The sequence below is a fragment of the Gaeumannomyces tritici genome (genome assembly GCF_000145635.1).
Source record: "Gaeumannomyces tritici R3-111a-1 unplaced genomic scaffold supercont2.4, whole genome shotgun sequence".
Classification (NCBI taxonomy): Eukaryota; Fungi; Ascomycota; class Sordariomycetes; order Magnaporthales; family Magnaporthaceae; genus Gaeumannomyces; species Gaeumannomyces tritici.
Genome location: NW_008804548.1, coordinates 2,834,170 through 2,847,295, shown reverse-complemented (window position 1 = coordinate 2,847,295; position 13,126 = coordinate 2,834,170). Strand labels below are relative to the sequence as shown.

Here is a 13,126-nt window from a genome sequence, read left to right as displayed (position 1 = left end):
TGCGGAGATATTTTGAGTCTTGCACATTTTGCCAGTCCTGTGTGGGATTGTATGGGCACCTATGATGCGTCTGATCAAGATGCGTTCGTTGTCTGAGTCCAAAGTGGTTTCCGAGTCTTCAAATGTTACCAAAAAAAGTGCCCATTTCCGGAAGCACCGAAGCGAATTTGCCGTCACAATCGCCTAGTACGGAAACATGCGAGAATCAACTAGCACTCAGGTGGGTGCCAGGCAGCCCTTGGGGAATTCTCTGCCTTGGTTATTTTGCTATTCTTTTATCTTGAGCTGTTCGTATCTTTCTAGGCGAGTGGGACCGCAACAGCCGTAGAGACAACAAATACATATGAGTGTCCACTTAGTTCAGATTGTGCTAAAGAAGCCTCAAAGTCGCAATCAAGCCAGTCGGATAAATCTGTCTCTCACCCATCGAAAACCCGAAACGAACCGTAAAGGTAAGGGACACGAGATGAAGACAAGAATAAAAAAAAACAAGATTGATTTGTCATGATTCGGACCCTGTGCCCTGATGACCAACAAGCAAGCAAAATAGTGAAAAAAAAAGAGGCGAAAATACCTGCCTCCAAGAGAGCCACCAGGTCGACAGTACGCCATCGCTCTCGACCGCTAGCAAGGCAACAGCAACGCCACTGCACCAAACAAAACGCCACGAATTCCCATTCATCTTTGATATTCGTCTCAAGGCCGTACAATGTGAAATTAGCAACTGCCCTAGGTCGCTCATGGCTGCCCGTTGGCATCTCCGCTGATCGGGGTTGGAGCTATCCTTCTCTTCTTGGGCTCCTTGCTGCTGCTGCCTTCCTTGTCGCTCTCGCTCATGTCCCGCTTCATACCGCTGCTTCCGGAGGCGGTATTGCTGCCGACGGCGGTGCTTGCCGGAGTCTCGGGAGGCGTCGTCATCGGAACTCCTGTGACTTTGCCCGAATTTGTCGCCGCGATGCTCGGCACGCTCCCTCCGATGAGGGTTGGATTGTTCATGACACTCGAGGAAGCCTGCGTCACCACCGATGACGTCGAGTTGGACCTGGCTGGCGAAGATGGTCGCACAACCATGGGTATGCCCGTCGTTGAAACAAACGATGCCGTCGTCACTGCCGGTGGCGATGGAGCCGCAAATGAGCTTGACGAGTTCCTGTGGTGGTGAGACGGCTGCGAGCCGCTGTTGGGGAAAGGCGAGGGCGGCGCAAACACCGATGTCGGCGTCGTCTGGCTCGATGGAGCCGGTGCCCCCTGCCTGAGCGAAACATCACCAGTGTAAACATGGCCCAGTTCGTTGGGTGAGAATGATAGTGTAGAACAGAAGCCGTCAGACGACGAGATGAGGAGGGTGAGCCCGTCTCTCGACCTGTTTTGCGGGTATCGAGTTAGTATCAGTTGGCTTGAGCCCTCCTAGCGACCTGGGCGCGTTTTGGAAGAAGCTCGGCGAAAGTAGCAAGTGAGTAAAAGATGAGGGAAACCTACCAGGCCAAGTCGGTGAATGTCGCGCAATGCAGGTTGCTGACAATACAGAGGGGAGTCTGCTGCTGCGTGTCGTACAGCAGAACCGAGTCCTGGGTGGCGACGGCATAGATCATCCTGTAGGGTAGAGCAAAAGTGGACTTGGGGCCAGGTGCCGCCGCCGGGGTGGCAGTGGCTGTCGGGGCCGTCTCCATATTGTGCGACTTGGATGGCGTAGTGTTTGACGGCTCGCTCACCACGGGTGGGGGAGGTGGTTCCATAACAGAGGAAGGTGCTGGTGATGGTTTGGAGATGGGCTCTGGGAGCGACGGGATCGGCTCCTCGGCCGACGAAGTGTCGATCGTGATGTGTTTTGTGACTGGAGGAGACTGTCTCAGCGTGTAAAATACGGGAGAGCACCTGACAGCCACTGATGGCTTTTTGTGGCCGGGCAGGTGGGCGATGGGTGGTCGGTTTATCCCTCCGCGCGAGTAGATGTAGACCGTGTTGATAACCTCGTACGATGGCTTGGAACCCTCAACCTGGTATTGGGTCTGATACTGACCCGCGGGCGTCAGCAGGAGGCTGCCATCGGGAGTGAAAGTAAGCCTCCTGAAGAAGGATGTTAGCGTCTCGTTGTGGTAGAGACTGGCGTTCCTCATGCCCAGGCTGGTGCTGGGCGGGTGCGGCTTGGGGGAGGGTTCCATGGGCATCACAGCCGGGAGGGGCATGGAAGGCGCCGGAGATACGGATCTCCTCGAAGAGAAAGACGACCTGCGGCTATGGCTGACAACGCTCGGTGGGTTCATGGGCAGAGCCATGGATGTGGGTGTGCCCGGTGCCGACGGCGCAGGCGAACCGATGGCGGCGGGGGTAGCAAAGTCGTTGAGCGCGGCAAGCTGAGCTCGGTGGCCAAACTCGGGCGGCGCTGGGCTGTTGGATGATATTCTGCGGGGAGGGAGGTCTGTCTTCATGTGGCTGGCCACCTTGGGAGGCTTGTCGTCGTGGCTACTCAGCGTATACTGGCCGTCCTTGGTCTTGAGAGAGTAGATATGGACGGAGCGATCTGACGACTGGGTCGCGATGAACTCATTGAGAGGATCCCACGTCACACCCTGGACGTAGTGACTATGTTCGGCGATTTGGCGGACAAGGCCACCTGCGCAATCGTAGTTTTAGCAGCGGTCCTAAAGACATGGGGCCCGGTAGACTCGTTGCATGCGCGGGTAGAAGGCATCTTACCAGTAGCAGCACTGTAGATCCTAGCGATATTGTCCATGCTCCCGACGATGAAGTGAGAGCTATCGGGCGACCATGCCAGGTCGTAGATCTCGGCGCCGGACGAGCGGCACATGTGCTTGGCGCGCCATGTTTCCTTGTCCTCGAGGCCCTCGGAGCCAAAGTTGGAGGGCAGATGGTTCTCGGCGGGAACCCAGAGGATGATGTTCCCGTCGTCGCCGGCCGAGGCCAGGAGCTCGCCTTTGGGAGCCCAGCGGACGACGTTGACTGCCTGTGTGTGTTTGGCGAGGGTGGAGAGATATTCGACCTTGCGGTTCTCGTCGTCCGCCTCTACTTTCCATATCTGCTCGGGCAGGACGTGGAAACATCAGCATGTGTTGGCAACCTAGGCTTGGCCGACATAGCCCCTGTGCGGTATGCGGGAGGTAGTAGAAACTAGTAGCACATACCCTGACATTGTTGTCACCTCCCGAGGTGGCCAGGCGGCCCTTGCCGGTGGGCTCGAAATGGGCAGAGTATATGGGGGCGGTCTGGTCATGCCAGTTGATGATCAATGGCGTGCTCTTCATCGTGGCACCTGGAGCGAGGACGGGCTATGCGGGTGCGGACGGTTGTGACCATGCGGAGGTGTGTTTGCATTGACGGACCAAAGGCGGCGGGAGGCAGGCTGCGGAGCTGGGGAGGAGTGGTAGAGGCCGTCGTCGTCGTCCTTGTCGCTGTCGAGGGCGCGGGTACGGGGTAGGTCGAGTGCGGGTAGGGCAGGCTGGAGAGCCGAGCAGGTCGAGGTGATTGGCTCCGTAGAGACGTCCCGACGGTAGGTGGTAGGTAAGCTGAGCTGAGCTGAGCTTCGGATGCGGGTCGGTCCTTGACTGATGATGGCGACGGCGGATTGAGATGGAGACGGAGGTAATTGGTGGACAATGAATGGGATGATTGACGATTGTACCTTTTTCCTCAACACGGGGTAAATAGAAGGCGGCAGAAGTCAGAAGTGCCCGGTCAGCTGGGCCAGCTCGGCTGGGTGCAATCAATCAATCCGTGCCGGCAGGTGCAAGGGAGAAGCCCAAAACAAGGCGACACTTGCAGGTGCTGCTTCTGAAGGCGCTCCTGCTTCTGAAGCTTACTTGGTGCTGCCTTGTGCGGCACGAGGATCCTGGCGGCGCGATTGGTCCAGCGGTTGGCAGGCGGAGGTGCTGCTGAGGTGTTGAGTGGGGACGGCCCTGTTGTGCCTGTGTCGGTGGGGTCTGGCGAGGGATGGAGCTTCTTCTGGGCCGTCTCAGTCGGGGGTTGTCTGCCCGCAGTGGAATGCAGCTGCAAGCAATCGTGATGGACACACACATGGCAACAAAGCGAATGGATCAATGAAGGACAGCGTGTGCACCAGCGTAGGGCTACCCGCACTGCCGTATCGGCAGCTGCCGGCTCATCCGAGTGGAGAAGCAGGCCTTGCCGTTGTCTGGCAGTCAATTGGAGGCAAACAGAAAAGACCGCAGTTGGCAACGGATTTCATTTCCGTGGCCGCCAACATGCCTCAGTTGGCGACAAGGTTTAGCCCCTCTCACCTCTCACCTCTCAAATCCCGTCCCTCGATCAGATCGGGGGCGGTCCCATTGTTTCCCATCTGCTGGCAGAAGCCAGAAGCAAGAGAGGTGGTGGCAAGCACACCGCCCGCCGTTATCCCAGCCAGCGTTTCGCCTACTCTAAACTAACAGAAGCAAAAACGAGATTGACTCTGCGGAACAGGGCGGGCAGCCAATCACGGCGCCGAGCACACGCCAACCCGCCTGACAGGTTTGATCTGACGGCCCCCGGACGACATGGGAAGTGTGACCAAGGAGCAGTGGTGCGGGCAGAGGCGCAGGCAGGACGTTGCTGCAACCCAAGCGGTTGATGTCTGATTGATATCCGATATGCGGTCATATCACGATGGAATATCTGCAAGAGCCAAGAGCCTCAGAGAGAGCGGCTGGTACGACAAGGTAGCCCGCTACGACATTGCAAATAGGAGGTGGTCAGACGGCCCGCAGTGACCAGTCAGAACCTACATGTGCCCCAGTGCCTCAGTGCCTCAGGCGCCAGCCAACGCTAGCTGCTGCAAGCACAAAGCGTCTAACCTGAAGGTGCAGACATATCTGCCTGTATCTACCTATATCTGCGCCCATTATGCCTTGGTTCACTTTGACCCATCTGTTTGGCTCTGGTCTGGTCGTGTCTATCAGGTAGGCAGGGATACCAACCGAGGCGAGAGATCCAAGGTCGTTTGGGCCCAGAGGCTCGGCATTTTTGTGGGCGATGTCCCCTGTCTTGGCCGTCGATGGTCGATGCTAGGTGCACAGGACTCAATGACTTGCCGATTCGGGAATCCGCGGAGAACACCCGCAGCTGCCGGGAATGGGCGGCGGCGAGGGGGGGCCAAGCGGTGTACCGTGGGCACGCGCGCGGTGGATGTGTCAAGTGCTGACACGGACGGCAAGACGAGGCCAGGCTGCACCGCAGGTTATGTATGAAGGATATTGTCCCAGGCACGCGCAGTGTTTCGTTTGCGGGAGTGGCTCTCGGGGCCATCCCGAGACGGACTGCCTCAGGTGCAGGCATCGGCAGCCTGGGCCGTGTTGCAGCCATGGCCGGACACCAGGCACCGACCCTGGTGGGCGTCTGGTGTCGGCCGCTTGGGCAACGGTGTCGGGGGGTTGATTACTCCGTGTGCCTAACCCTGATAGGTAGGTACGGTAGGAGGGTAGTTTAGGCAAGGCACCTACCCCCCTATCGGGGCCGGGTACTCTATCAGGGCCGGGTACTCTATCAGGGCCGGGCATGTGGGCGACGGCGGGTGGGGGGTGTGTGACGGATCCGTTCGTTATCAGGCCCAGAGCTTGTTTCCGGGCTGGGTGATGCCAGGCGCGCGTCTGCTCGACTTCCATTGATCCTCGGATCCGTGCCGCACCACCGCCCTCGTACCAAGACGGGACCCGCTCGCCGACCGTGTTGGTTGGCAGCACCTCAATCCCAAGCGGCGGGAGCTGGGGTTCCCCAGCGGGACTGCCACAACAGGGCCCAGCATTGGAAGCTATCCTCAATGCCAATCTAGTGAGAAACTGCGTGATAATCGCGCTTGGCTCTGCATCTGGCCGTGGAATTTTGCTCTCGATGCCGACCTGGACCAACCCTGCGAGGCGAGCCAAAAGTCCGAGAGGGCTCGCTCGCGGACCGATGTGGCAGCCCACTGCAGCCCAGGTGCCTGTAAGGTTCTGCAAAGCGTACCTATGCCTATGTGAGCCACATTACACAGTCGCACCTGCCCAATGCATGCATACGCACACGCCCCGAGCCCTTGGTGGCTGTCACCGCCCACACGCACCCACACCCACAAACCACATGAACCACACACCGCTGCCGCATGGAAATGGTGAGTGCGCGACGCAAAAGACAAGACACATACCAGCCCGAACCGTCAAGGTTAGGGGGCCATATACCAGCTCCCCGGCGCCGTTGTCCCACCCGTTCCCACCGCCTGCACCGCCCCCGGGTGAAGCGAAGTGGGGTTGAGCATAGAAATAACCAGTCTGTAGGTCCAGGCTGGAGATTGCCAGGTGGGAGGTGGTCAGCGCTGCTGGCCCTGCTGAAGCTTTTCCGCCCGACGCGATGGCTGCTGCACCTCAATCCCCCCTTTCGGCGGCTGCTGCGCAAGGCCATCGCTAGATGCTGCAATGGAACCATGCAGGCGAGATGTGGGTTGAGGTTAACTGAGAAAAGGCTGGCCGGTGGCTGCAGGGAGGGTCGTGTCGAGGCGACGCCAGGCCCCGGCAATTTCCATGACATCCATTTCATTCACCTCTCTTTTCGCCGCATGAGTCAACGCGGTTCCCAAGCGGGGGGTTTGGATCTGACGCCCCCGTCGCAAGGTGACGCCGGGAGGAGGCGACTCGACAAGAAACGTGGAATTCTGAAGAGTACGCCGGGGGTGTTGGCTGCGGAAATAACATCCCAATACCGTAAGCTCGGGAGCCGAGGAGTCCAGCCTCTAGCATTTATCTATCTCTCCAGCCCCGTCCCTTCAAATTTTCCTCGGAGTCTCCCTTTTCAGGTCTTGTTATCATTTTTTCTTCTTCTGTTTTCCCCTCGACTCCAGTGCAAGGCCACAGGCGATACCACATCTTTTTGGGCCAGGCTGCCTCGCCAGACCGCAAGGTCAGATTTGGGATTCCTTGATTTGAAAGCAGGACTAAACCCCGAGCCGAGATCCGGAGGGTCCATCAAGGGTATAAGAGAGGACGGGCTAGAACCGCGCAGCCAACCAAAAGGCAGGGGGAAAAATACAGAATTTTTGGGTTCGAAAAACAAAAGAAAAAAGAAGAAAAAGAAAAAACTCCCACGAACGACCGTGGATTTGCTTGTCTCCAGCCTGCGGCCAAGACAATCGCGCCCGCTCCTCGAGGCAAGCCTCTGCTTGCGGCCATGCGAGATGCCCCCATGCTAGCGGGTGTCGCCACGGGCTTGGCACTCATCGGCCTGAGCTCCGTCCCGGCCGTCTCACGCGTGCTGCTCCGACTTGGCAAGCGGGAAAAGCCCCAGGATTCGTACGAGGATGGTGACGGCAAGAGCACTCCCGAGGCCGTCCAGGGGTACTCCAACAAGTTGTCCAAGTTCCTCATCCTCTTTTTCGACAGCATCGGCCTCGCAACCTCCCTCACTGTCGCCATCCTCGTGACCAGGGGTCTGAGCAGCGCACACGGCCTCGCCGTTGAAAACTGGCTCGATGTTGCCGCCTGGGGCCTTCTGCTGGTCCAGGGCATCGGCATCGCCTCCACCAGGAACTCGGTGCAGGCCTACGACCTCGGAATCTACTCGTTCCTGTCGTGCATCATCCTGGCCGCCAGCCTCGTCGTCCAGGCTACCGGCGTCGCCGAGTACCTGGTCCGCCACGAGCCGGCCATCTTCGCCTTCCGTGCCGTCGAGCTCGCGGCCGCTCTGGCCCTCGCCATCGCCAGCACCTCGATCCCGCGCCGGCCCGACGTCTACGATGCCGAGGGCCGCGTCGTCGACCGCATGTTCACCGTGTCTGCCTTCAGCCGTTACAACTTCAGTTGGCCCTCGAATGTGCTGACGCTGGCCACCCGCAAGAACAATCTGGACATGATCGACCTCGGCCGCCCCAACCAGTACACGCGCGCCAGGGAGGTCTCGGCCGACTGGAAGAGCCGCGGCTACACCTACCGCCTCTGGGTGTCCGTCGCCCGCGCCCACGCGCGCGGCTTCATCGTGCAGTGGGTGCTGACCTTTGTGACGTCGGTCCTCAACTTTGCGCCCCAGTGGGTCATTCTGCAGCTGCTCCGCACTCTCGAGAGTCGTGAGCCCGGCCAGAGCTACGGGCTCGACACCTGGGTTTGGGTCTTTTGGCTCGGCGCTGCCATCGTCGCTCAGAACTGGGTCGAGTCGTACGTCTTCTGGCTCTCCTGGGCCGAGCTCACCGTCCCCATCCGCGCCCAGCTCTCCTCCCTGATCTTTGAGAAGGCCATGCGCAGGAAGGATGTCAAGGGAGACGGCAAGTCGGGCAAGAAGGACGACAGTGCTACTGATGCGGCAGGTGCACCTGCCGAGGGGCCCAAGGAGGACGATGACGAGGAGGAGGCCCTAAAAAAGAGCAAGCAGAGCACTGTCAACCTCATCGGCGTTGACGCCAAGCGCGTCAGCGACTTTGCGGCATTCCAGAACCTGTTTCCCGGCAGTCTGTTCAAGCTCATCGTGTCGCTGGCTTTTCTGCTGAGCCTGATCGGATGGAAGCCACTCCTGGCCGGCTTCTCCACCATGATCGCCATCCTGCCCCTGAACATCGCGTCGTCCAAGAAGTACGCCGCAGCCCAAGACCGGTTGATGAAAGTGCGCGACGAGAAGATGGAGGTCGTGACCGAGGCGCTGCAGGGTATCCGGCAGATCAAGTTCTCGGCCCTGGAGCCGCAGTGGGAGAAGAAGGTGGAGGGCGTGCGGTCCCGCGAGCTCAAGGCCGTCTGGAAGGTGTTCCTGGCCGACACGGTCCTGATCGGCTGCTGGGTCACGAGCCCCGTCATGTTGTCGGCCGTGGCTCTGGCAGCATACGCCTACTTCAACGGCGAGCTAACGCCCTCGGTTGCCTTTGTGTCTATTGGCGTGTTCAAGGCACTAGAGATGACGCTCTCGGTCGTCCCCGAGCTGACGACGGATCTCCTGGACGCCTGGGTCTCGATCAACCGTATCGAAGAGTACCTCAACAGCCCCGACATCAAGAGCGATGCCAAGCAGTCGGACGACATCACGCTGGACCGGGCATCGATCGCGTGGCCTTCGGACGAGAAGCTGGGTGAGGACGAGCGCTTCGTGCTGCGCGACGTTAGCCTCACCTTCCCGCGCGGCGAGCTGTCTGTCATCTCGGGCAAGACCGGCACCGGCAAGAGCCTGATGCTGGCGGCCATCCTGGGAGAGGTCGACCTGCTGGCCGGCGACCTGTACCTGCCCCGGGCGCCGCCGCTGCACGAGCGCCACGACAAGAAGGCGACCAAGGCCGACTGGATCATCCCCAACTCGATCGCGTACGTGGCGCAGATCCCGTGGATCGAGAACGCGAGCATCCGCGACAACATCCTGTTCGGGCTTCCGTTGGACGAGGACCGCTACCGGACCACGGTCGAGGTGTGCGCGCTCAAGAAGGACCTCGAGATGCTGTCGGACGGCGAGAACACCGAGATCGGCGCCAACGGCATCAACCTCAGCGGCGGGCAGAAGTGGCGCGTCACGCTGGCGCGGGCCATGTACAGCCGGGCCGGGATCCTGGTCATGGACGACATCTTCAGCGCCGTCGACGCGCACGTGGGCCGCCACATCTTCGAGAAGTGCCTGACGGGCGAGCTGGCTGCGGGCCGCACGCGCATCCTGGTGACGCATCACGTCGGCCTGTGCGAGCCCAGGACCAAGTTCCTGGTCGAGCTCGGCGAGGGCCGCGTGCTGAACTCGGGCCTCGTGTCGGAGCTGCAGGAGGACGGGACGCTGGCGCAGATCAAGAGCCACGAACAGGGAGCGGCGGACGAGCCCGAGACGGAGAGTCGTACCGCCGTCACCACGGCCGTCAACTCGGACGACGGTGGGGGCGAGGACGAGGAGCACGTCGACGGCAACACCCTCAAGCGCGTCACGTCCAAGGCGGTGGCCCGCAAGTTTGTCGAGGAGGAGGGTCGCGAGAAGGGCGCGGTCCGCCGCCAGATCTACGCCACGTACCTGCGCGATAGCGGCGGCCTCGTCTTCTGGGCCCTGGCCATGGCCATCTTTGTTGCCAACCAGTCGCTGAACCTCGGTCGCTCGTGGTGGCTCAAGGTCTGGACGGGCGCCGACAGTGACCGGGCCATGGGGTCCGGCGCCAACATGAGCAGCAGCGGCGGCACCTTTTCCGGGCTCGGCCTCTCGGGCTACGGCCACGTGGGGGCGGCGTCGTCGTCGCCGGCGTACGGCTACGGCGTGCACTCGCAGCACTTGGCCTTTGCGCAACCCGTCTCGTTTGTCACTCCCGCTGGTGCCTCGCCCTCGCCCGACGACGGGGCAGGCCACAGCCTCAACTACTACCTCGGCATCTACGTGGCGCTCGCGCTGTCGACGTCGGTCATCGGCACCTTCAAGTTCTTCTACATCTACCTCGGCTCCATCAGGGCAAGCAAGCTGCTCTTCCGCAAGATGAACTTTGCCATCCTTCACGCGCCGCTGCGCTGGCTCGACACGGTGCCGGTCGGGCGCGTGCTCAACCGCTTCACGTCCGACTTCAACATCATCGACTCCAACCTGGCCAACTCGGTCAGCTTCGGGGCCAACTCGTTCCTGGGCCTGTGGGTCGTCATCGTCGCGGGCGTCTTCGTGTCGCCGCTCGTCGTCTTGTTCGCGCTCGCGCTGCTCGTCGTGTGCGGCCACTACGCGCTCCGCTACTTGAGCGGCGCGCGCCCCGTCAAGCGGCTCGAGAGCAACACCAAGTCGCCCGTGTTCGAGCAGTTCTCGTCTGCGCTCACGGGCGTGGCCACCATCCGCGGCTTCGACAAGGCCCAGGTCTACATCGAGCGCATGTACCGGCGCATCGACGACTACTCGGCCGCCACCTGGCACCTCTGGCTCTTCAACCGCTGGATGGGCTGGCGCATGGCCCTCGTAGGCTCGCTCTACGCCGTCTTCGTGGCCGTGCTGGTGCTGCTGACGCCCGGCATCGACTCGTCCAAGGCCGGCTTCGCCCTCGCCTTTTCGCTCGAGTTTGCAAACTCGGTCATGTGGACCATCCGCCTCTACGCAAACGTCGAGCTCAACATGAACGCCGTCGAGCGCATCGTCGAGTACGCCGAGCTGCCGACCGAGACCCAGGAGGGCGAGCGCGCGCCCGCCGCCTGGCCGACAAAGGGCCGCATCGAGGTCGAGGACCTGGTCGTCGGCTACGCCCCGGACCTGCCGCCCGTGCTCAAGGGGCTCAGCTTCGCCGTCGAGGGCGGCCAGCGCGTCGGCGTCGTCGGCCGCACGGGCGCCGGCAAGTCGTCCCTCACCCTGGCCCTGTTCCGCTTCCTCGAGGCCCGCTCCGGGAGCGTGCACATTGACGGCCTTGACATTTCCAAGATCCGGCTGCACGACTTGCGGTCTCGCCTGGCCATCATCCCTCAGGTGAGTTCTTTTTTTTCTCTTTCTTTCTTCTCGTTCTCCTAACATGGGAGCTTCGTGACCCTAACATCAAAGCAGGACCCCGTACTCTTTTCCGGAACCGTCAGGTCCAACCTCGACCCGTTCAGCAACCACACCGACGCCGAGCTCCGCGACAGCCTGCACCGCGTCCACCTCGTCTCGACCGATGGCTCGGGCCAGACCTCGCCCACGGCTCCGAGCCACCCGGAGCAGTCAACCGCGGCCGCGGCCGCGTCATCCTCGTCATCAACCACGGGCAGCAACAACAGCAACGCCAAAAACACCAACATGTTCGACAACCTCGACTCGCCCGTGTCCGAGGGCGGCCTGAACCTCTCGCAAGGGCAGCGGCAGCTCCTCTGCCTCGCGCGCGCCATCGTGTCCCGACCCCGCGTCATGGTGCTCGACGAGGCCACGTCGGCCGTCGACATGCACACGGACGCGCTCATCCAGCGCAGCATCCGCGAGGAGTTCACCGACGCCTCCCTCGTCGTCATCGCGCACCGCCTCAGCACCATTGCCGACTTTGACCGCATCCTGGTCCTGAGCGACGGCGCCGTCGCGGAGTTTGGCACCCCGCGCGAGCTGTGGGACAAGGGGGTGCAGGAGGGCGTGTTTAGGGCCATGTGCGAGGAGAGCGGGGAGAGGGATAAGCTGAGGGATGTGGTGTTTGGCGCTAGGAGTTGAGAGGGATGGGGGATGGGGATGGGGATGGGGACGTGATGTAGATGGTGTGCGTCCTGGATGCTACATATGGGTGTGTTGTCTTTCCGGCTTTCTCGCCGTTTCTCTCGTCTTCTGGTACGTTGTATCACGCTTCACATTTGGGTTAGCTACAATGTTGGCTACCGGATATTTCCTTTTATTCGGTTGCGTTTGCATACAGCCGTTACAAGTTAAAAAGTTATTTCCCGAATCTCCCCATCCACTCGTGTATTTCACGCACGCCGCGCCATATCGTGCCCTTTCTAGCAATCCGCCCAGGGAATCGGTAACGTGATGCTCAATACTAGTTCCGCCGAGATGGTAAGTAACGACTAGCCTCGAACGAGCCGATTTGCCTCTGTTAACAATACGGATTTGGCCCGGAGCTTCAAGTTTGTCAGGTTGTGTTGGATTCATCACCCCTGATGTCCGATAGCACTTGTCCATGGCGGAGAGTTGCGAGGACATTGAAAGCAACTATGGCCTTGTTGGCAAGCTTGGGCCAAATCCCCCCCACGCCCACCACAAAAATAGATGGCAGCCCCACCCAACATCAAAAAAGGTTGCTAGAGAAATAACAATAGGAATAAGATAGGAATAACAAACGGAAAAGCTCATGACATTAATAATTTCAACACCTTGAACCTGTGGGACTGCCATCTTTTTTGTGGTGGGCATGTCTGCATAACCAGCATCACAACGCCATTACACCACCACCATAACGGCAGAGTGGGCGGTGGTGGTGAGGTAGCCTGATCGTCCGGGCGAGGAACCCATCACTTTACCCTTTGCACATCAGGAACCGATCAACTCGACGGCGTCTGGGCTGCTGGTAGAGATGGTCAAGACAGACCGTCATGTTATGAATCCAAGGCTTTTTTTTGTCTGGTGCGAGATACTTGATGAAATAGCATTAAGTCATAACGTGATATTTTGCTCTACATTCATAAATGGCCTCATTTTTATATGCCCGTCTTGGTATTTCTCTTTACCTTCATAAGCCCGTCTGTCATAAATTCATTTCCCCCCTCCGTAATGATTTCCAAACCCCCCC

At 60.1% G+C, this 13,126-nt stretch overlaps 2 protein-coding genes across 2 annotated transcripts; one reads left to right on the top strand and one right to left on the bottom strand.

Moving 5' to 3' along the window:
* Window positions 1-221: 221 nt before the first annotated feature.
* GGTG_08355 (hypothetical protein) lies at window positions 222-3,953 on the bottom strand. The gene is made up of 4 exons (XM_009226195.1): window positions 3,144-3,953; window positions 2,698-3,037; window positions 1,480-2,614; window positions 222-1,363 (listed from the first exon to the last, which is right to left on the bottom strand). The coding sequence occupies exons 1-4, from the start codon at window positions 3,261-3,263 to the stop codon at window positions 739-741; spliced, it is 2,220 nt and encodes a 739-aa protein (XP_009224459.1). The 5' UTR covers window positions 3,264-3,953; the 3' UTR covers window positions 222-738.
* A 2,783-nt stretch (window positions 3,954-6,736) lies between these two features.
* Window positions 6,737-12,365, top strand: GGTG_08354 (hypothetical protein). Its single transcript, XM_009226194.1, has 2 exons — window positions 6,737-11,349; window positions 11,425-12,365. The coding sequence occupies exons 1-2, from the start codon at window positions 7,150-7,152 to the stop codon at window positions 12,052-12,054; spliced, it is 4,830 nt and encodes a 1,609-aa protein (XP_009224458.1). The 5' UTR covers window positions 6,737-7,149; the 3' UTR covers window positions 12,055-12,365.
* The last annotated feature ends 761 nt before the right edge of the window (window positions 12,366-13,126 follow it).

Coding starts and splice junctions, on each gene's coding strand:
- GGTG_08355 (XM_009226195.1), bottom strand. CDS start 3,263: ATGAAGAGCACGCCATTGATCATCAACTGGCATGACCAGACCGCCCCC. Junction 3,038..3,143: donor GAGGTGACAACAATGTCAGG/GTATGTGCTACT, acceptor CTGCCCGAGCAG/ATATGGAAAGTAGAGGCGGA. Junction 1,364..1,479: donor ACATTCACCGACTTGGCCTG/GTAGGTTTCCCT, acceptor CCCGCAAAACAG/GTCGAGAGACGGGCTCACCC.
- GGTG_08354 (XM_009226194.1), top strand. CDS start 7,150: ATGCGAGATGCCCCCATGCTAGCGGGTGTCGCCACGGGCTTGGCACTC. Junction 11,350..11,424: donor GCCTGGCCATCATCCCTCAG/GTGAGTTCTTTT, acceptor ACATCAAAGCAG/GACCCCGTACTCTTTTCCGG.